The 24,054-nt window shown below is 40.3% G+C and overlaps 1 protein-coding gene across 1 annotated transcript in view; it reads right to left on the bottom strand.

The window, feature by feature from the left end:
* Window positions 1-266: 266 nt before the first annotated feature.
* The window catches only part of CCDC148 (coiled-coil domain containing 148), a 145,645-nt gene continuing 121,857 nt past the window's right edge, over window positions 267-24,054 (bottom strand). Inside the window, exons 11-13 of the mRNA XM_040636719.1 lie at window positions 6,790-6,907; window positions 4,248-4,388; window positions 267-502 (exon numbers count right to left, since the gene is read on the bottom strand). Of these exons, the coding sequence (XP_040492653.1) occupies window positions 356-502; window positions 4,248-4,388; window positions 6,790-6,907 (406 nt within the window). The 3' untranslated portion in view covers window positions 267-355. The remainder of the gene's footprint in view (window positions 503-4,247; window positions 4,389-6,789; window positions 6,908-24,054) is intronic.

Here is a 24,054-nt window from a genome sequence, read left to right as displayed (position 1 = left end):
GAACTTTAGCAGGTAGTAGCCACATAAATTATAATTCTTGCAAATGGTTATTTTGAGCTCTTTTCATGGGATAATGCAAACTTCAATATGCAATTTACTAAATGATAATACATGTATCACATGTGCCATAATTTCATTTCATAGTCTTGTTGAATTTAGTACTATTAGACATAACAAAGATATGGGAAATAGTGCATGAAATTCTGAGAGTCATAAAAGACAAAGTTGTTTTAATGAATGCTTTGATTTCTATGTCTGATATTTAAAAAATTTTTTATGAAGTAGTAATTGTTATCCATATAAATGTTTTCAAAGAAAAATCTTGTTTACATATACTAGGATTTGCAGATGAACTCTAGATTTTAAATACAGTAGACTCCATGTCCTTTCTTGGAGGTTTTTGAGGGCTGATTTTTGGTAATATCTCTTTGGCATAAAATGTTTTATGAAGTCCAGCTTCTCGAAGTGCTAACTCGAAACGGAGTCTAGGGTCAGAAATTATCTGTAGAAATAAAATACATTTAAATAAGTAGCAATTCATTGAACTAAATTACATTTCATCATTTAGTTCCATATTTCCTCAAGCTGTTTAATTTTTTTTCTGGGTAGATGACTATAAACTTGGTATATATAATGACTATATTCTGTTGGGTTTTCGTTTTTTGGTTTTTGGGTTTTTCTTACTGGAAATGTCCAAGGGCACCTGGGTGGCTCAGTCGGTTAAGGGGCCAACTCTTGATTTTGGCTCAGGTCATAATCTCAGGGTCTTGGGATAGAGCCCCGAGTTGGGCTCCACACTCAGCCAGGGAGTCTGCTTGTGGATTCTCTTTCTCCCTCTCCCTCTGCCTCTGCCCTTCTTCCTGCCTGGGCTCATTCATGCTCTCTCTCTCTCTCAAATAAATAAATCTTAAAAAGAAAAGAAAAGAAAAGAAAATGTCCAAATCTTCTTGACAATATCATTTTCCAGTGTATTTGTAGTTTCCAACATAAGGTATAGAGAGTATCATACTAGATTAGTCAAAATACAACACATATAAATTATTAAAAGATGGGTTGAAAAAAGCTTACTTTCAGTGCTATCATTGATTCATTATTCATAGCTAGAATCAGAAAATATAGACAATCATTGTTTAAAAGAAATCTAAACCACAACCTTGTGCATTGGTCTTTACGCAAACATTCTGATTTCTCCATCATTCAGCAATATGTAAATTATTTTTAAACACATGGCCCCTACTTTAAAAACAAAAACAAAAACAAAAATCAATTGAACTCTCCTTTCAAGGCTGGATTTCTATTTCAAGCAGAATTAGAAAGTGTTTCCACCAGTGTGATTCTAAGTGGAAATTGAAATATGAGTAGCTCCATTTCTATTTTCATTTATAGTTGATTGGGCCTTTTTCCTCTTCCCCTTCTTCTATGAATATTAAATGTCAACAGACGCTGTTTGCTATGATAAGGTAGCCACATATGGATTTTACCTAATGAGGCATTTTACATGGACTTGAAGTCCATCTAGAGGATGGGATAATACTGTTGAAAGCAGCCCCTCCTTCAAGAAGCTCGTAAGTTAACAGAGGTAATAAGAATATATACAGATAACTCAATACAGCTCATGGAACATGTGACTGATGTTCCAAGAATCATAGCACACAGAGGTACATCTCCTGGTGCAGGTGAGACTAGGATGACCTCAGATAATCAGTAGCACTTGAGCTAACTGTAATGTCCATCCTATTCTACGAATCAGAGCAGGGAGGAAAAGAGATACAGCAGGAAAGGAAGGCACATGCAAATACAAAGATGAAATCGGTCAATTTGGGACCAGAGCAGTTTGGGTAGAACACTGGAGTAGCAGTCAACTACAATGGTCTACGCATGAAGTAATAAATGCCTAAACTTGGCTGGTAGCAGGGAAGAAAGAACTGTCAGAAACACCATGAAGGGAAGAATCAAGAGAATCTGGCAACTGATGAGGTACAGAAACGAGAGGCAATGATGCATACAAGTTGAAAATACAGAGATTTGTGTCTGAGAAGCAACGTAGTTGAGCCTTATACCTAGTTTCTCCTCTTCCAGATATAGTCTCCGTGGTCCCCCTCATCCACTTCCAAGGATTCATGCTTCACCTGTGTGCTCCCTAATTATCTCCTGGATTCACCTGTCTTCTCAGCTTCTGGTTTGTGAGGTTTAAAATGTCTCATTATCCTATTTTTAAAATAGATATCAAGTGAAATGGAGATCGCCCTCGAAAGCTGACCTCCATTTCCCCAACTCACCTCCCCAGAAGCAGCCAATCAGTTTCTTGTAAATGTGTTCTAGACATCTTCACCCTAAACATGATGGGAACAAAACAAATTCTCTCTCCCCCTAAGTCTGTTTTTACTTCTGTATTCGTATATGGTTAATGGCAGCCACAGCTAATGATTATAATTTACTGAGTTACTTCTAGGTGCCAGGCAATATCTTAGGCAATAGACATTTATTATCCTAATCCTCATAAGAACCTTACAAATTATTATTTTACAGATGAAGTAAACAAGACATAAAGATGTTAATAGCTTACACAAGCTCCCATAGCCAGTAAATAGCGGATGTGGATTTGAACCCAAAATGCAGGCTCTACTCAGTATCACTTGCTGCTTAGCTTAGAATCATTACTCCCTCATCTCAGACAGAGCCATTCATGCCCCTCCCTCCCATGTTTTTGAGGGCTCTGCCATCTGAAAAGGATCTGACCCCCAAACCCACCCATTTTCCATCCAGGACATGTTGCTAAAACTTATATGATTATATAATTCACCTGGTTCTGAGTCTTGCCTGTGCTCACAGGATAATGTCTTAGCAAGCAAGAGCTACTATACTTTTCAGTCTGACCCTAACCTATGTTTCCAATCTCATCTCCCAGCACCCACCCTTGCCACGTACTTTACACTGAAGACATGCCAGTAAGGGCTCCTTTCCACCCTCTTCTGCTTGGTGAACCCTTTATTGCCTCAGCCCAGGTACCCGAGAGTTTTCCAGTTTCTGACCAATTCCTTGCCAACCCCAGCTGCCCTCCCTGCTTTGGCTTCTGGAGATACACTTACATCCTTATAAGGAATCTCTCTCCTTTCATCCCACCCCTCCTCCCCTATTTTTTTGTTTTTAGTTTAAATCACTTGGAATAAATTTTGTTACTGCTGCGAAGAATCCTCGACTAATACGTAGCTTGGTTTCCTCTTGGACACTTTGTCTGACTTCCCTACCCAGCATTTCCATTGGTTGCCTTCTCCTTACCACCGCAGCCCTTAGGCCTCCACTACGGAGGCAGTCTCACCCCGGGAGCATTATTCCCATACAGGCTACTTTCCCTCCCAACCCAGCTCCCTGTTCACTTCCTCCAAGAGAGCAAGTCCGTCTTGTTTAGGATGTAGCCCTGGCAACTCCACAGTGCCAGATACAGAGTATATTCCATAAATATGTGTCCAATAATAAGTGAGTTGTTCACAAAGAGGCACACTCGATTTATTGTCAGTGGGTGAATGGATGAAGTCTCTTATTTTTTAAATAATTAAATATTTAGTTTCTCTTAGATTTGTAAAATTAACAAGCTAGGGAAAACTTTCTCCCTTAATTTCAGTGATATCCATTCATTCACCTGTCCTCCCTCCCTGCCTTCCATCCATCCATCCAAAAAGACTTTTAAAAATCCCTTCTCAGTAACAGACTAAAAGGAGTCAGAAGTTCCCAGAAATGGTTAAATAACACCTTAACAGTTTTCCACAGAAAATGTTTTCTTTTATCATTAGCTCTGATGTATTATCTTCAATTCATTTTAATTTCTGAAAGTTTCCCTCTGCTTTGTCTTATCAGTATCATCAGTTGCTGCTTTAATAAGACTTACATTATGAATTTAAACAATTTCCAAATGATAGAGAAACATTTAAACAAAATACAGTATTAACACAGCTTTAAAGTAAAATTTATAAGTTTTAAAAAATTTTTAATGTAAAAATGTAAATAAAAAAATAATTTTCAGTGATAGATTCTTAATATGTTCAGATAAACTGTTGCATGGTCATCTATCAACTATTTTATAATCTTAAGAATCGGACAGTAATTGTGTATCATTTAGCAGTAAAAATTATGCTAATCCATGTGGCATTCAAATGTAAATATTGAAAATAATCTGAAACCCTAAATACACACTTCCATAAATCTTATCATCATGGCTTTGCATCAATTATGCTAATTTCCATAATTACCTGGTATTCATTGTATGTATTCAATGTAAATAGTGGCTTTTGAAGAATAAATTCTTCTTCAATTCCAATACCCATCCTTGCTTTTGATGCTGTTGTATCTGACATCATCCTAACAGGGTCAAAGTGAGCGACAATAGCAACCTGGAAGAAGAAAAACACTGCTACTTGGATTAAGATACAAGCTAACTACTTCTGGGGAACACTATTAATGTTTAATGTCTAATAAAATTTCCTAACTTTAATGAAGATAAAACCTAAGAAGGAAGGGCAGATAGAATATTAAACCAAGCCAGTCCTAGAGATCCACAAAGGAGTTAATGGTTTAAAAACAAAACATGTTAAAAGGCCATGATATATATTGTTTGCTACTGATTGAATAATTACAGTTATGATTAAATTTAGATAAAAATTTATCTTTCTGGTACCAAGTCACAGGAAATCTGATCTAGAAAACCAACATATTGAACTACCTTAAAAGTAACCAAAAGTAAAAAACATCAGCTTTTAACCACTAGCAATATATGGCCATGGTAACAACCCCATGAAGCTTTCTAGAAAGTTTAATCTGATCAAGCTCAATCTAGCATATATTATTCATGGGTAAAGTTGAGTTGTGTTGGCATTATTGGGCAAGATGGGTGAATCCAATTGTGTTAAGCAACTAGATTTTCAGGTGGGGGGAAAGGTTAGCCTGGTGATGGGTATTAAGGAGGGCATGTATTACATGGAGCACTGGGTGTTATAAGCAAACAATGAATCATGGAACACTACATCAAAAACTAATGATGTACTGTATGGTGACTAACGTAACATAATAATAATAAAAAAAAACCAACCACCAAGCAACTAGATTTCCAGGGATTGTTGTAAACCATTATTCCCCTTCTACTGAAAAACTGCAGAGTCATTTTAACCTAAATGCCCTTGTCCTTTATGATAATTGAAATCATTCAAACCTGTATCCTAATGAAAAGAAGCCACTAATTTTGTAAATTATATGCACCATTAGTAACACCTGCCTGTTAATTCCTAAAGTCAAGAATTAGCATTAAGAAAATGGCATTTTTAATGCCATTTAGAAACTGTAATGACATAACTGGGGGTTGAACGTACTTTAATTATTATAGGTTTCCTAGCCAAAATGTCTTATACTATAGTTCTAAACACTGATTATAGGTAATGGGCATAGGTATTTCCTCTTTCAAAGAGTTCACAGATGGAAAGAATTCTACTCATATGGACTGTAGTTATCAAAGTTATATTGTGAACAAGAATGTGTTTAGTAACAGTGACATTAAAGTTTTGTCTCCAGAAGGCCATGGTATGTAATTATTTGCTAATGATTGAATAATTTAATTTTTGTTGAATCTAGGATGACCAGGACTTACATTCCCATGCTTTGAATTTACTTCCATCATCTATTTTATCAAAAAAGATGATATAATAGTTGTGTGCATCTACACTTCCTCGAAACTATGCCATTTAACTAGACCTCGGTTTGAATCCAGTCTTGACAGTTACTAGCTGTGTGACGTTGGGGAACCCCCGTGCCTCCTCAGCTTCCTCTTCTATAAAATAGGAATAATGCAGACATCATGGGGTTGTTGTAGAGACTAAATGGGACAAAACCTAAGAACATTTAGAAGATGGCTTTATACCTAGTATTGTTTTTAAAATGTGAACATACATTACTGTAAACCTATGAGGCAGGTACTATGATTAGTCCCATCTTTCAGAGGAGGAAACGAAGCTTAGGGAAGTTAAGTAAAAGATCTAAGTTCCCTCTGCCAATAAGGAGCGAACCAGGTTGTACAGGTTTGAAGGACACCAGAGGCCAAGTGCTTATCCAAGATTCCCTGTTGCCTCCACCGACAGGGAAGGGAAATCAGATAGTCATTTCCTATCAGCCGGGAAATGGTGTCAACGGACTTTGGAGCCCTATGAGTTGCACTAATTACTTCCAGATCAAAACCTCTGAAAAATTACCAAGTAAAACTATTTTATCACATTTCTCAAATTCTTGAATTCCTGCTTTTGCCATCTACTGTCTGCTTCAAACACGTTTGCCTACTTTTACTAGGCAAAGCAATGGGAGGCTTTAATTCTCTCACAAAAAAAAAAAAATATAGTTTTGAAAAGTGCTTTTTCACATGTTTGCTGACTATAGGGTATTTCCAAACAGAGGTTTCTACCCCAAAGAAGATTACCCGGCTCTAGCTGCACCAGGTTTTTTGGGAGCATAAAATCCTTCTGGTAGATGCAGAGTGTCACTCCTATAAATGGATACTCTTCAGCTAAGAAACTGGATATGGACGCCTTTAAATCTTGGGAGAGCTGTTTGAAAGGTGCTGATGAAGTTATTTTAATATACTAAGAAACTGGAAATTGTTCAACATAAATCTAATTGCTCCCAGGAATGAAGACCAGTGTCCCAATTTGGAAATGTCACACTTTATATCACAGAGGGTGTGAACTAAGCCTACTAATAATGTTATGAAGGACACTTAGAAACCCCCCAGGAAAGTTTCCAAATTAAAAACACCTGTTTCCTAAGGGCTTCCAGCCGTCTCTCTCTTTCTTCTTCTTCATGAGCTTCTTGAAGGGCCACTTCTTTTTTCTCCATCAAACGCTTTTCCAGTAATTCTTGTCTATATTTAACCCTTTAAAAATAATGCACAAGGACGTTGGGAAAATATCATCATAATTATGGAAATTGTAGGGATGGGAGCATAGCGACAGGAGGCATGTCAGAGGTGACATTACGGTCATAATTTGTTTTTCCTTGCTTTTGGTTGATTTCTCACAGCCACACAATGAAACACACCGGTATAAAATGCAATCTACAATAATTCTAAGGACCAGAGAACTGCAGATCGGGGGCAGGAAAACGTAGGGAAAATCCAATCCATCTCTTTCTTCACTGAAATCATTGTATTGACTCTCAAACTGTCTGTCGCCTGCCGCAGCTGCACCTAATGTGACCCAACAGATGACAGTCTCACTTCTGAGTGATTATTCCAGCAGTTTTCTTAAGAGGAGTTTTAACACAATTTGAGATGTTAAAAAGGCTATGTTACTAGTTAAACACACATACTTTTAGAAAGAGTAGTAAATAAAATGCTATAATAATATGCCCAATTACCAGAACTTAAACCAAACTTTATCTATACTATCACTCATTTTTTCAAGAAAGCCCTTTTTGGATGTGTGTGTGTGTGTGTGTGTGTGTGTGTGTGTGTGTAAGTTTAAAATTTGCACTTTGACTGTAGATGGCAGCAAAAACACGATTTTCCCTTAGCATTATGTTTCCATTCTTAAAATCAGCAGATACTAAGCCAGAGCACATTTCAAGATGTCCAAGTTCACTCGGCCCTTCTTCGCTGCCTCTTTTTAGAGAACCTCCCTTCCCATCTTCTTGCCCAAGCCACTCTTCTATTGAATTATAGGGATGAGATTTGTCTTTTCTAAAAAAAGTAAGCACTTGGGTCCTCAAGGGAGTGTAAGGCCATTGCCTCTGTCTTCCATTATTGATGGTTTAGATTTAACTTTCTTTAAGACATCAGTCACAAATGTGCTTTGCCGTAAGCGTGTATTCCTGCATTTTCCATAGATGTACCCTGACTAGACCCGTTGAATTCTGGATCTTGAGGTTTACTGAGGTAGCAGTTCACTATGCATCAAGTCTGTTGCTATGTGCTTTATGTGTTTTAGCTCATTTAGACGTCACCACAACCTGATGTTGGGGTACCAGTGTTGATCCCATTTTAAAGACAAAGAAATGGAGGTATAGACTGGTGATGTAACTTGTCCATGTTCTCACACGCAGCATGTAGCAGAGCCAGAGATCAAACCCAGGCAGACTGACCCCAGATCTCACGCTGACCTTGACCCTCCCAACCCCCTGCTATTAGCCACAATTCTCTTGCACTTCTCCCCTTGATTGCGCCACTCATCTCACTGACATGAGTACCTGCTGTATGCTTCCCTGTGCTAAATATTCCAAGCACATTGAGAAAAAGATAGACCTTAGAAGTTTGTAGTTTAATATAGAGACAAAAAAGACAGGCCTAAGAACTAGTCAAGGTATGCACTGCCTTCAGAGAGGTATAAACAAGGTCCACTGGGATTTGCTGGATTGTGGGAAAGTCTGGGAGGCTTCAGCAAGAGCTTTAGGGAGGAGGCAGCATCTGAGCTGGGTCTCAAGGATTAGCTTTCAGAGAGACATGATGGTGGAGGGGAGGCTGGCCTTCCTGGCAGACAGAGGCAGGCCAAGGGTGAGTCAAGAAAGGCACTCACACTCAGGCCCGTGCAAATGTAGGGTTGGCAGCTAAGAGTGGGCAACTTTTAAGTTTTGCCCCCTAGACACCTTGCTTGCCTTACTGGTCACAGTCCTGAGAAAGGAAGAGTCCAAGGTGGCTGGAACAGAGTAAGGCACTTGAAGCTGTGTCATGACCAGAATGAGTGAATGAAAGAAGCCCAGGGAAGTACCGGCAGGCTGAGCCTGGCAGTCATCTGGTTCCTTCGGGAAGACTTGCTCCTGGGGAGGAAGAATTCTTTAAAACCAGGCTGCTCCCGAGGCTGACACGGCAGCAGCAGCAGCACAGGAGAGCAAAGGAGGGAAGCATGCAGTAGACCCTTGCCGAGTACAAAACCCACCGTGGGATTTAGAAGGCAAATCCTAAACTCCTCTGATGGCCGTGGCTGTCCTCCTCCTCATCTCCCATATCAGGAGTCGGTGATCAGATACACAGATAAAAGAAGCCACGAACCAGATTGCTCCCTTTCTCCAAGGCCTCCATGTCACGGGAAGCTATTGCTCATTCTCTCCATTTTCACTAAGGCATGGCACAACCTCCCTAATGAGGTTCTACTCAATTTATGTACTGAGTACAAGCTAAGTGAACTACTGTGAAGGTTCAATTAAAAGATATCCTGGGATTTGATAATTACCGTATGCTAATTCTCAGAACCTTTGAAAAGTTTCTCTTCCTTTGGGATATATAGGTTGCTTTGTCTGCAACAAAGTTTTGCCTGCTGTGGAAAAGTAATAGTTGTTCCAGTTAGGGGAGCTGGGCTAGTGAGGACGAAGTTGCAAGCGAGAGCCAGGCATTTGAACCGGTGTCTGAAGCAGCCTGGCTCATGGTTTACTCTGAGGCTCACTCATTCATTCAACAAATGTTTACTGAGCACCTGTTCTGCATCAACCACTGTGCCAGGTACTGGAGATGCAATTTCAACACGGGATCCACGCTTCTGTCCTCACAGAACTGACAATCTAGCGGGGGTACAAAGACCCAGACAGTTTTGATAAAGCGGGGCCCTTGCTCTGAAGAGGCTGTGGGACATAGGCCTTGGGAGAGGCACCTTTGCAGACTTGGGACATTCAAGGCAGCATCCAAGAGGAAGTGCTCTGAATTTCAAACCTGAAAAAGGAGCAGAGGGGGAGAGAAAAGAATGCTCCAGGCAGAGAACAATAACATATGAAGACCCAGAGGTGAGAGAGCACAATATTTTTGAAGAGCTGAAAAATATTTGGGATGGCCAAAAGTGAAAAATGCAAAGTGAGGAGTGCCGAGAGCCGAGGCTAGAGAGGCATGAGAGGCCAGAATGGGGCTTTGCAAGCATGAGGGCTTTGATCAGGGAAATGTGGGGATCAGAAAAACCTCTCCTGTAATAACATGGACAGGGATTGTAAAGAGTCAAGAGCAGGGAGGGGTATCCACAGGCAAGTTGATGGTTTCCTAACCGAGGGCACTGGTAGGCGGTAGATATCGAGGAGATACTGAAGGAGAAGACATGGATTTAAAATTTATGTAGGGCGTGATCCCGGCGTTATGGGATCGAGCCCCACATCAGGCTCCTCCGCTAGGAGCCTGCTTCTTCCTCTCCCACTCCCCCTGCTTGTGTTCCCTCTCTCACTGGCTGTCTCTATCTCTGTCAAATAAATAAATAAAATCTCTAAAAAAAAATAAAATAAAATTTATGTAGGAAATAGAATAAATTGGAATTGTTAGTTTATTTTATGGGGGAGCAGAAGAGATAGAGAAAGGAGTTAAGTTTTGTTTCTTGCACAATGAGCGACAGTGTCCCTCACTGCAACTGGGAACTTAGATAAACAGGGGAAAGAAGGAAATTCGGTTCAGTTTGAACACAGACTAGCCTTCACAGATCTGGGCTGAAGACATAGATGAGGGACTGTTATCAACAGCATGGAATCAAAGCCATGGAGCAGATGGAATCAATCAGGAAGAGAGTATGGAGCAGTAAGAAAAGTAGGTCTAGGAGTGATTGCCTAGGAAACATTTAGGAAAGGGACAGAAGAGGAAACTGTCTAGGAGATGGAGGAGAAATTGTGCCAAAGCATGGAAGGAAAATGGCATTAACAATGTCAAATGCTACAGCAAGATCTGATATAACATCAAATGGTCATTGGTCTAAATAGGAGGGAGTCATTGGTGATCTTGGCAAGAGCAGTCAGAAGAGAGGTGGCTGAAGAATTCGTGGAGCCCACGAGGTGGAGGTGGGCGAGGGAGTGAAGACAACCCCTTCAGCAAGACTGGCGCCGCTATGGGGAGGAGAGAGATAGGGGGCGCTGCAGTGACCGAGCAGCCCACCACACTTGTGTTGACTCCAAAGTGATGAACAGGATTACTCTGGCCACCTTGAGGATTTGCCACGGAAAATTTAAGTAAACAGGCAACACGCTCAAATTCTTCATTTATACAGATGCTATGGTTTAAACTCAAATAATTCCCTTTAAAAGGGGAAACTCTTGGTGCCTCTTTCTTCTCCCAGGCTGGATAGAAACTTTTCTTTGCCTAAAGAGAAGTGATGCAGAAAAACTCCTGGGAGAAAGCCAAATACTCACATATTCATGGGGAAAGAAAAGAGCAACACAGTAAAGTCAATCATTTGGAAAATTTTCCACATAAATACCTTTAGCTATTTGAGGTAGCAGATTTTCTCCAAATTAAACTGTTGCTATGAAAGTCAATGTCAGGAAGTGGCTAAACTCAATAGTCTTTCAGTTGTGCATGGAATTCCCAAACAGGAGTCCTAGGTCCATCTCTCAGTCCGTTTTATGCTCTCTGAGTCTACAGAGGTTGGAAGTGTTGCAAAATGGGCATTTTCAACTTCTCGTGGGGGCAGGAGAGGCATCATATTGTTCAAAAGCAACAGCTGCTGCAAAATCAGGCCCGGCATTAACAATAATCCGGAAAGGATTTTGGTTAAGCCTCCAGGCCTGAGTAGTTGAAGGGACAGGAAGCTTTCATGTAGAAACGCAGAGTGGAGGTAGGTTCAGCAGACTGTTTTGTGTGTACTGCACTCTAAGAGATGAATGGACAAATGCAGATGGCTTGGAAACACCTTGAACTTTAGTAGCCCCATCCTTTCCCTTCAGTGAAAACTGGGCAAAATACCAAGTACTAAACCTCGACCTCCCTCCTGTCTGGAGCCGCAGGTAATTTCACTACAAACAAACCACAGCAACCAAGAGGGTTGGTAGCTGACAGTGGCAGGATCTACAATTAAAACAAGAAAAAAGCTTAGGTAGTAAATAAAACAACATAAAGACATGTCTTAATTAGGGTACTGTAACCAGTCTTGAACTCCCCCTGAAATGTTTCAGGGAAGTCATCTGCTGTACTGAATTAAAGGCAGTTTATACGCAAACTTGTTACTTAGTGTTGAGGTCACGTGGCTCACTCACTATTGAATGGGAACTCTAAACAGGCACCTGCCAGAGGTGTTGCTGCCAGAGGCATTGGAGCAGCAGCATGCCGAGCCTGTTCCTGCCTGCTGGGAAATCCATTTGTGGCTCAAACCCACTCAGAAAGTCGTTCTGCACACCAAGTGGAGAGAAACCCCTCTATTAGCCATAGGGTAGCCCAACAGGGAAGAATCCACGGATCGAAACACAGACAGCCCAGGTAGCAGCACCTGGCAAAAGGTGGATGGGGGGGGGATGGGAGGGGAAGGAGGCGAAGCCAGCTCAGGGAAAAGAAGGAAAATAACATAACTGGATGTCATTGGATGCTCACTGGATGTTTCAAACGATACGGGCAACGAGACTCGACTCAGTGGGGATTCTGGTTAAGGGCATAAGCAGAGACCAATTTCTGCAAATAGAATGTGAATCCTGATACAAGGCAATGACATCCTGGTACAGAGAGGCGTGGGGCAAGAACAAAGAGGATTCACAGAGTATCCACAGACCCAAGAGATGAACCCATGCCAGCCCCAAACAGAGCCTATTCTTCCAGCTCAGAACGCTTACTGACTCCTTCGTGAGGTGTAAAGACAAGTTCTTATGGGACCTCTATTCTTTGATTGATTGATTCAGTTAGTCAACATATAGCTATCTGAGTACCTGTTATGCGCCAAGCACTGTCCCCAGAGCTTAGCATACAATAGGGAAGAATTAAAACTCAACAAAAAAGATCCCTGCCCTCCTAAATCTTACAGTATTTGTGGTTTTTTATAAGCATGCCTAAAGTAACATTCTAATAAAATACATAAGATTGTTCTTAATAAATTTTTAAATTTATCACAAAGACTTAAATTAGCCTCTTCTTATATTGCTATAGAATGATGGTTTTCAACTATGACAATCATTAGAATCACTGAAACTTATAAGAAGTTTTGATGCCAAGTCCCACGACAAACTAATCACATCAGATTCTGGTGGTGTGCTGGTGGGGCTCAAGCGTTGGTATTTTGTAAAAAGTCCCCCCAGATGATTCTAATGTGCAGCCAGGCCTAAGAGCCAACACCACCTAGCCCATTGGTTCCCTAACTTGAGCTAACATCAGAATCACTTGGAGGGCTTGTGAAAGCTCAGACCACTCGACCACCTCCAGAGTTTCTGATTCAGTAGTAATGAAGTGGGGTCACTTCATTTATAAGACGTTTCCAGGTAACGCTGATTCTGGAGGACTGAGAACTACAGTTTGAGAATTGGGGTATAAATATTCAGATTAGAGGGATGCTGCCTATGGTTATCAAGACAAAACCGGGTATAAATTACTACCCAGACAGGGCTGCTTTCTGTTTGCCTGTGCCAAACAGCACAGGTATATGCCTCAGGACTGATCCCAACTAGAAATTCCTGCTTTGGTGCTACTGACTTCAAGAGCAGAACCCTTCCGCCTCACCTCCCCCTCCATAACGCTACACACACAAATGACAGGTTCCTCCAATCACAGTGGCCCTCTCGGTCTTGGGTCAGTGTCAGTGATGAGTAGTTGCACGAATGGCCGCTGCTGAACCGATTCCTTTCTCTCCAATGGACGAAGCTGGGAGATAGGCTACCGGAGATATTTAAAGATACTCAGTAAAATCAAAGAGGGAAGAAATAACTTGAAAGTATTTGAGCCTTAAAAAGGATGTATGAGCCACTTCCTTTGGGAATAACTCATGTAGTTCCGAGGGGGTGGATGTATTTCACACTGGAAGTGAAAACCCACGAAAGAGAGTGAAGTGCATTTTCCAGTTTGTTGTGATCAATTTCAACCGAGCTGTCTGACTTCACTTGAGTTAGAAGTATGGACATATAAACAGCTGTGAAACAAGGACCGAAGCCTGGGAATCCAGAGTTGAATACAGGATAAGATGTGGGGAGAGGGTTACTGAAAGGATGTTGCAAATATCATATCAGCTCTTTCCCCATAGTAGTGTAGAAAGACATTTCTACCACAATGTATTTACCCTCCTCTTGTTGACCCTTTCCTAACCCTTACCTTCTAGATTTCAGTAATCCTTTTATACCCTTAAAATTTGCCTAGAACACTCCTTTCTAATAGCATTTCAAGAAGGTGCACCTTCTATAAAGAATTAAAAACAAGAATAAAAGTCTGTCTTTTCTATGATCACGCACTAGCAAGTCTAAACAAAGTTAGTGATGAAATATTCCCTTCATTGGAGCATAGAACCCCATCCCACTTCACTCTTGGTTGCTCCCTGTAATAGTTTTTCTTAACTGAAAACCAGTGCTTCCCAGGTGACAGTACTCCTATTGCTCCCCTTTAAAATCGTGGAAGGAGAAGGCTGGCATTTTCCTGGCTCTCTAGTATCAATTCTAGAAAAGCTTTATCCATTGACCTTGGAGTTATACCATCCTCTTTCTGACAGGATTCTTGGAATCAACTACTAACTGCCCACGTCACTGCCAACATTTACTGAGGGTTACTCAAAACTCCACCCTTCCAGTCCCTTTAGCCTCAACAGCGTTCACTTCTCCGCTGCTCCAACAACTCATTCTTTTGACCCAACTTGGAGCTTGGCGTCACCTAGAACTGTTCCCTACCAAAATCTTAGACTGAGGAATTCAGTTCTGACTCCGATATTGATAAGACCGCACAACTCTAGGGGTGGACTTCCTGCTAACTGCCTGTGTTTCTTATATTCTCGTCATTCACCCTTACTCATTCTGCTACTTTAGCCCACCAGGCTTTCCATTTTTCCAATGATCTATTTAAACTGTGTTCTATGTGCCAGACAGGAAGCTGGATCTTCCCTCATGAAATTTACTCTCCTACTTCTTCCCTTCCCCCCACTCCCTAGGTTATGAAACACAGGCTTTATTTACTTCATTCTCTTTCCAGCTGTGGATCCCTGGGTCTATGTTTGTAAGGGTATTATCACTAGTATCTTCTTTTCTTTTCACATATGCCCTGCCGATTCCCAGCTCCAAGTCTTTGCTGAATTTATTATGTATTTATAAGGTCAAACTTTACCTGGACATTCCACTCTCCTCCAGATTAATTGTATTTACACCAGCTGCTTAACATTCTCCCTCTTAGCAAAGAACCTCCCCTTCTACTTTACTGGAAAGGCCGTAAGCAAACTTCTTCAAATGGGGAAAAATATGTCTCCCAACTCTGAATCTCTTTTCAACTGCCATCCTCTTTTTCATTTTCCCTTCACTGCAAAATTTTTTAAATGAAAAAGCTATACTTTCTGTCACCAGTTCTTCACTTCTCATTTAATCCAAAACCCATGCAGTCTGCCTCCTCCACTCTCTGGAAACCATTCTCCCCAATATCACCAGGGACTCCAAAACATAAACCTAGATTTTTTTAGAGTTCCTCCAACAACCTGTCCACAAAGCCTGCTACTAATGACCCCCTCCTTGAAATGGACCTCCTACCCACCCCTCTGCTTTTACTCCTTTGACTGGCTCCTCTTCATCTGTCCACCCAAGGTTCCAACATGAATCCTCTTCTTAATTTAAAAACATCTTCTGGGAAATCTGACTCCTACAATCCAGGCATCGGTATCTGTAGCCTCCACCTCCTTCAAACTCCCAAATACTCTGATCTTTTATTTTTTCTTTATGTAATATCAAAATTGGTTTCAGACTAATCTCTCAAGTGTAACTACATCATATTGATAGTTAAATACGGAGCACCTGCTTTAATGGGCATCTGAGCTTGGCATGGTTTTTTCACAAAAAATCTTAGGAACAAACCGAATTGCACATGCCTATGAGAAGTCTGGAATGCCTCCCCACATTCTCTTAGAGTTGAGAGGGCCAAGATTCCACCTAGTCTAGTCTGGTTTTATTATTTTGTGTTTGTTTGTTTTAAAAGATTTTATTTATGTGCTTGACAGAGGGAGAGCACAAGCAGGGGGAAAGGGAGAAGCAGGCTCTCCACTGAGCAGGGAGCCTGACGCAGGGCTCAATTCCAGGACCCTGGGATCATGACCCGAGCTAAAGGCAGATGCTCAACCCACTGAGCCATGCAGGTGCCCCTCTACTTAGTTATTTTTGCTCTATAGTTATATTTGCTCTAACCCAAAGGCAGAGAATTGAGTTCCCATTGCTTAATCCCTCATAATATGGCTGCAACAATTTTAACCTGAAATATTTATATCAGGGTTAATCATTTCAACTACTTAAAAATCATAGAATGTATAACTTTGAACAATACAACTTCTTGGAGCCAAGAAAATCTTTTATACAATTAAACCTGTCTGAGGTCACAACATTTGGGATTATTAGCTATAACCATTTTATAAATTAGGAGAAGTATTCCAAAAATAATGACTTTAATATGAGAAGAGTTGATTTTTTAATTTTATCCCTGACTTTTGGCAGTAATTGGATACTAGGGCTAACTGCCTATTATGGCCAAATCTAGATTTTAATAATTAGACCACACTGTGGTAGACATCTGTCTGGTTTTTTTTATCCTCTAACATCAACCGAGTAACATCAATCCCTTTCAAACTGCCTTTCCTCGTTCCCTCTAGGTCTGTCGAAACCTTTAATCAGAGAACCCCCCCCCTTTCCTGGTGACCAGATATGGTTAATAATAGTACATTACAAATATGACCACAGTGACTGGGCCTCAGTGAGCTTCAGCTGAGCCAATCAGAATCTTTCCTGGAGATTTATATGGCTTTTGAAGAAGAAAAGCTTTCTTTTCTCTCTGAGGTCACTAAGCTAAAATGATGTAATTAAGCCTGGAGCTGTTCAAGAATAGTCTCCTTTCTCCCCAGCCCAGACATATGAGAAAGTCCATACCACTGCACAAACAGGTAAAAGTAAAGAAGTAAAAAGAGAGTGAGAGGAACCTAAAGATGCCAGTTGAGTCCCTGAGGCAAGACCCACTCCTGGATTCCCATCCGTGTGACTCAATCCATGCTCCTGTCTTCCTAAGCTAGTTTGAGTTAGGTTTCTCTCAGTTGCTTCTGAGGAGTCCTGACCAATAAACATATCATCTATGTATAAGGGAATATTTATCTTTTCATCCTCTTATAACAGGAGGGCATGTGCCAAACTGTTCCAAATGATTTTCAGTTCATTTTCCAAATTGATGGCCCATGGAATGTTGATATCCCACAGGATGTTAAAATGTGTGCCATGGATAATGTGTTGGGTATTCAAGTAAGCTTGAGAAAGATAAACAAAGTGAAATAGGTTTCTTTACAGTAGGATCTCTCAGAATATTTATTAGAATATGGTGGCATGTATTACGAATTTTCAAAAAAAGAGGAGTGTGCTAATTTCCCTAAATTATCTGATAATAGAAGCTTTTTCCAATAGAATCTAGTTTGGGAAATATGAGTTGTCTTTCCATTGAACAAGCAGAGCTACTGAAGTAAGCAAATGAATAGGCATAATCCATACACACTTCTTCATTTGAACTACAGTTATTTGTTTCCATGTGTGGTTTGTGTTAGACTACATTTCCCGATACATTGGCTATGTCTCAATTGCCTTTGTATCCCTAACAACTAGCATAGTGCCTAAAACAGAAGGCAATATTCACTATTCACCAAAAAATGAAAGACAGAATAAATGATGAATAAAATTTTAAAAGTAATGGCAAACATCCAATTAAATTTTCTAAATTGTAGGTAAATAAGAGAACATAAGACAAAATAAAGAGGAAGTTGAATAACACCCCTTAGTTAAGCCTGTCTAATCAGTGCGTATTCCTTTGTAAGGTATGTTATCATTTGAGGAGTTGACAAGAAGTAAGAGAAGTTGAAACACTGGAGAACAAATTGGGAGTTTAGTTCCTTTGGACAATCAGGAAGCATGGATGCTAAAAACCATGACATCCGTGATGCAGACTTGCTAGTCCTGTGATTCTGGAGGGGCGGCCGAGGCAGGAATGACTTGTTGGCTTTCAGGAATGATTTATGATGGTCTGCAATTTAACAGGCTATGCAAGCACATCAGCATTTATTCACCTAATTGCCTTCATACATTCATTTATGCGACGTATTTTTAAGTGCCACATATATGAATATGTAAAAACCATAATCCTATCAAATCACATAAGAAAAGCCCAGAGCACTTAGAAACACCTATCAAGTAAATAAACACATATTTTTTAATCCATTCAGAAGCTTGCCACTTGCCATCATAGGAGTTCACTAAGAAGAGACGTCTATCATTTGATACTAATTGGGTGATTTGCAGTGACTCTTGAACTCACAAATGGTTTGTGGTAGATAAAGTTTAATGTTACAGCTAATCTGTATTGCATTTAAAAAATCTTCAAGAATCTATCTAATCATTATCAGTTATAGAAGAAGGGAACTCATGTTGAGGGTTTACCTCACAATATTAGCTTTCTTTAAATTATTTTCCCACTTCGATTTGTAAAGAGAAAGAAATAATTTAAAGGTAAGAAGGTGACAAACGTGGGTGTTTAGTTTTATTGGATTTTTTTCCTGAAGAATTCTTATAAGGTACATGGAATTTCTGAGGACCTAATTTCAGGAAGGGTGTTTTCAGAATGATCACAGCAGAAAGAAGCATTGTTAGAAGGAAATTTTAAAAAGCCATACTAATAACATATACCACTAGTTATCAAATTATAATATTTCAGTTTGGTTGTTATCTATTTTCAACTTCTGACTTTAACTGGTTCTAGATTTCCAGAGACAGACACTTGTGTCATTTTGATGGAACTGGATCCTCTTCTTCAGGAATCCCAAGGGGATGGCATTGAGAACAAAAGAAACCACAGTCCTCTCCCTCAAACAAATGATTTAAGTAAATAGGATTAATAAAACTCACCTTCTCTAATATTGTTTGAAAATCCCCCTTACATTCTCTTCCTTCCTTCCCAGGTTTCTCAGAACTTCTGTAGACACCAAACATCAAAAGGACCAAAGAATTTTATAGCGATTCAGCCGCCCACAGCAATGAAGTAAACCCTGATTTTCTTTCAGCCTAGGAAATGGTCAGCGAGGAGGCTTCACAAACAGCCTCTTTAACATTTGAAGTTTAAAAAAAAAAAAAACAGTGTAGAAGAATGGTTACTTTCATAAACACCTTTGGGGGCTTTGGGCTTTTTTTTCTCTCTTTTTTTTAAAGCAACCCTGCTAATCCCCCCTCTGCAAACATTATAGAATATTTTCTTTACCATGAGTTTTTGGTTAGGCATTTTAAATATGCTTTCTAAAAAACAAAAGGTAAACTATATTTCATTTCGGGCATGACTTTCCTCGTGCTTTTTTCCTTGGCTCCCATAAATGCTGGTAGTCTCTCGTCGCCACTGGAGTTTCTGCATCCAAGTTTGAACTCGCCTCTCCAGTGACTTCCTGCCCAGTCACGCCTCTCTTAGCAGTCTCCTTTCCGTCTCAGAATTCAGCCTTAGGGACTGAATTCCGAAATCACAGTACTTTTTTTTCTTTAGAGGCAGACACTTCCACAAAGCAGTGCACCCTACAGTCTGGCCAAGTAAGCGCTGATGTTTGGATCTTGGGGGAGAGGGCCCATCCACAGGCCGGGCTCCATGAGCTCTGATGCTTGTACTGCAGTTTCTCCAGCTGAGAGCTGAGGCCGATGTTCTAGAAAGGCTATTACTTGAAGCCAAGAGAGAGACGTGTGGTTTTCTCCAGAGCTCAAGCAGATAAACAAAACTGTAAATAGTACTATAGACCGAAGTGATAGGGAACCAACTTTACCGGAAAAGATAAAATAATAAACTGGGCAGAGATCCAAATAAATTTACAAATAATACCTGGGTGGCTCAGTTGGTTAAGCATCTGCCTTCGGCTCAGGTCATGACCCCGGGGTCCTGGGATGGAGCCCCATGTTGGGCTCCCTGCTCAGTGGGAGTCTGCTCCCCCTGCCCCACTCGAACTCTTTCTCTCTCTCAAATAAATAAATAAACTCTTTAAAAATAATAATACCTACACCACTGACTCTCAGCCCCCCTTTTAAAGGATATATATTTTTTCTCAGCAGCACTACTTAGGTACAGGCAGAAATCTCAAAAAACCCTGTATTTTCCTTTCCTACATTAAGCTAGATATATCCACAGCCATATTCCTTGGGACCGCTCTTTGAATGGAGAAATGGAGACATTCCTAGAGGAGAGTCATGGATCAGAGAAGTACAGTAAAGTAGGTGAACAAAAACACAAAATTTGTACAATTTATTAGAATATCAGAATTATGGTTAAATCCCAAGCTTGGGGAGCAGCTGGGGAAAGGGAGGACCAGCTAGAAGAGAAGTAGGGCAGAGTTTCCTAAGCAAGTTGCTGGTGTAAACAAAATAGGTAATTAACTTTTACGGAATTTTACTTTAATAAAAGTTACAATGGCCAAGTGTTGGCCTCTCTAGACATGGCTAACAACGGACACCAGGAGATGGGCTGTCTCTGTTCACATTTTGCGCAGTGTGTAAAGCAATGGCACGAAGTTCCTTAGAAGACCTCTCTCCAGTCACAAGACCTTCTTAGTTATCAGCCTCAGAAAAGAAACAGGCCTGGCTTTCCCAGGGGCCTAATCATGACCCCCCCAAACAGTAAGCCTGCAGGAAAATCCACTTAGTCCAAGTTAAACTAATGAAAGGAGTAGATAGATTATTTACCCTAACTCAAGTTACTGGCTGATCCAATGGCAAAAGAAAGTGATTTTATTTTCTCTAAAAGCTATAAGCTGAAGGTCCACATAATTCTAATTTCTTTTTTTTTTTTTTACAAAAGGAATTATGTTATTAAGTAATAAAATTGATAAAACTAGAAAAATATTCTTTAAACAAAAATTAAATATGGCTGCCCCAAATGACTAAGACAATGGGCAATAGTTAAATTCTCTCTTCAAATATTAACACTACATGTACACATCCTTCATCCTTAACTTTTTTGAATTGAAATATAGTTGACATGCAATGTTACATTCATTTCAGGTGTGCAACATAGTGATTTGACAAGTCCATGTATTGTGCTGTGCTCACAACCAGTGTAGCTACCAACTGTCACCACACAATACTATTACCATACCACTGACTATATTCCCTATGCTGTACCTTTTATTCCTGTGGCTTATTCTATAAATGGAGGCCTGTATCTCACATGCCCCTTCACCCATTTTGCCCATTCCCCCACCCCCCTCCCCTCTGGCAACCATTGGTTTGTTCTCTGCATTTACACATAGTTCTAATTTCTTAGAGATACAGCCAACCTTGTCACATATATGAAAGGCAACGCACATTTTCTCCCCAAGTAACTCTAAATTTTAATCTTTTTTGTCCTCTCCCAGATGTCACAACTCCTCCTGCTGGATTCCCCATTATTTCAATGGACAAGAATATTCCCTAAGGCCTCCTTTTGAATATACATCTTTCTGAGATCATGTTTCTGGTTTCCCTGAAGACTGTCACATCAATAAATCTATCTTCTGCCTGGATCCTTGCTTTTGAAAATAATTTTATCACCTTAGCCAGGCACAGCCAACATTTCTCTTATATGTATTCTTCAATCCAAGCAGAAATGTCTTGCTTGGACTGCTCCATTTGAATGCATAAAAACATTTATACGTAGACCTTGGCATAATTGCAGATGGAGATGAGTCTTTCTGCAAATAGGCCAAATGCCAAACACAGACCACAGGAAGACCCTATCTGAACCTGGTCCAACATAAAATCAGTTATGTCCACTACGTGGAAGCCTTAGGAAGGTATAGTTTGTGGAGCAATAGTCTGAGACATCCTAAGGATTAACTTGCACCAAAAGCTCCCAGTATTTAAAAAAAAAAAAAAAGTATCAAAAGCCTTGCTCTTTTAGAAACATTTAGAGCTTTCAAGCCCACACACACTCAGATAGTACTGATAATCCTCTCTGTGTTTGTAGGATTTGGAAGAGCTACAAAGAATAAAGAGCCATGATATTTTGACAAAGTGATGTATTCTTCTCTTTAGGTGTATCTGATAGAAAACTTGGACTTTTCCCCTTCAATTAATAAAACATCATAAGTATCAGAAGCTGTGAGTATATAAAGACTTTCTAGGAATACAATAAATGCACATACTTATTTGGTATATATAAAGTACTGATATTTTAAAAATCACCTAGTTGTACAAAACTCCAGTTTTCAAGGTACTCTCACATACATTATCATGAAAGATTCAGTATAGAATATTTTATTATTCAACTAATATCTAAACAGCATTACTTTCCCCACTTCTGATTACATAAGAGAGGCCATCAGCAATTAATTTTTAAATTTAATTAGGATTTATATCCTACCTGTTTCCAAACAAGATTTGAAATGATGCATCATAGTAAACCCAAGGTAAAATGGCAACATTAAAAATCAAAGAAGATACAAAACCAAATAAAAGGAGTAATGTTTCCAAGCAACTGCAACAAGTTGTGACAGCTGGGCCATGAACTTGCCTCTCACAGGAGTTAGCATTTGCTCACTAGGTAGGAATGCGGAAACTCTGGGCTATTTAACAGTACATTTCCAGAACCATCTCACCATCAGGGACCCTGGATGAATGATACTCCTGTATTTCTCAGAAAGTGGTTGGTGAACCAACTGAAACGGGATTTTCGGTGGTGCTTACTTTTAGAATGCAGATTCCTGGGCTTAACCTAAGATCACAGGTGGTAGGATTCTGGGATTATATTTTCACATACCCACTAGGTTATATTTTTGATCTGTAAATTTCGAAACCACTGCTTTTCTGGGATTAGTGCCTGTTGCACGGGAACAATAGAAAACCTGGGTGGCTCAGTGGGATGTGTCCAACTCCTGATTTTGGCTCAGGTCATGATCTCTGGGTTGTGAGATACAGTCCCCCAACAGGCTCCATGCTGGATGCAGAGCCTGCTTGGAATTCTCTCCCGCTTCCTTTGCCCCCTTCTGACTCTCTCTCCTTTTCTTACAAAAAAAAAAAAAAAAAAAGGGTAGAAAATTATTCTGGTAATCAGTCTCTTGGATACTGATTTTTGCCTCCCTATTCCTGCCCTGTGCTCATAATACTTTCAAATGCCTTGTCCACTGACGCTTAATTTTACTTGGGATGTTCCCATAACACTTGGCCTCTTCTGACTGTAGTATTCTCCTTCCAGCATTCCACCCCCTTCCTGCTCATCAGCTTGTTTTTGATTCCTGCCACAGACTCCTGATATTTGTGTATGTTCCATCACCTGCTGATAACGCCAGGCTCACTTTCATAGCCCTGCACATGCTGCAATCTCTGCTTGTCTCACTGGGAGTTAATTTACTGCACTACTGTTTATGGAACATGTGAGATGCTCCTTCCCTGGCTTCTGGCCATAGATGTCCAAATGTGGACCTATGTAGGAGGAATTATCTGTTCTCTGTTCTTTAATGTGATTTCCAGTTAATGGGCCTTATTGGATTATTCTCTCTATTTGAGGTACATATCTCATGCTTTTCCCACTCCCCAAATGCTCTCAGAGTCTACTGCTCTTGTTATTTTCCACTTTCCTCAATATATTCATTGGCTTATACTGTTGTCTCCTGATGTGCCTCCTGGGTTTGACCATTCACAGGAAGGCATGTCCAACATCCTGATTAAATTTAAAGTTTATGGTCCTAATTTCTGTACTATAATTATCAAACCTCCAGTCATATGTTAGGGAATTCATCATCATTCAACACCCATTTAGCCCCCAAGGTTTTGCTGCTCTTGTTCCCTGTGAATTTTTGCCTTTTCTCTTAAGATTTAGGATAACCCTCTGCTCCCCACCCCTGACTTTTATTAGGATTGTTAAGACTCCTATCAAAAAATATTTGGGGGCGCCTGGGTGGCACAGCGGTTGGGCGTCTGCCTTCGGCTCGGGGCGTGATCCTGGCGTTGGGGGATCGAGTCCCACATCAGGCTCTTCCGCTATGGGCCTGCTTCTTCCTCTCCCACTGCCCCTGCTTGTGTTCCCTCTCTCGCTGGCTGTCTCTCTCTGTCAAATAAATAAATAGATAAATCTTAAAAAAATATATATATTTGCTCCATCTGTAAAAAGTAGCTTTGTCCCTAGCTCAGGGCCTCTCTTTCTGGTCATAGGACCCCCCCCCCCCCCCCCCC

This window comes from Ursus maritimus, unplaced genomic scaffold (genome assembly GCF_017311325.1).
Source record: "Ursus maritimus isolate PB19 unplaced genomic scaffold, ASM1731132v1 scaffold_1, whole genome shotgun sequence".
NCBI classification, from domain to species: Eukaryota; Metazoa; Chordata; class Mammalia; order Carnivora; family Ursidae; genus Ursus; species Ursus maritimus.
The sequence above is the reverse complement of the archived record's forward strand: the minus strand, read 5'-3'. Positions and strand labels throughout refer to the sequence as shown.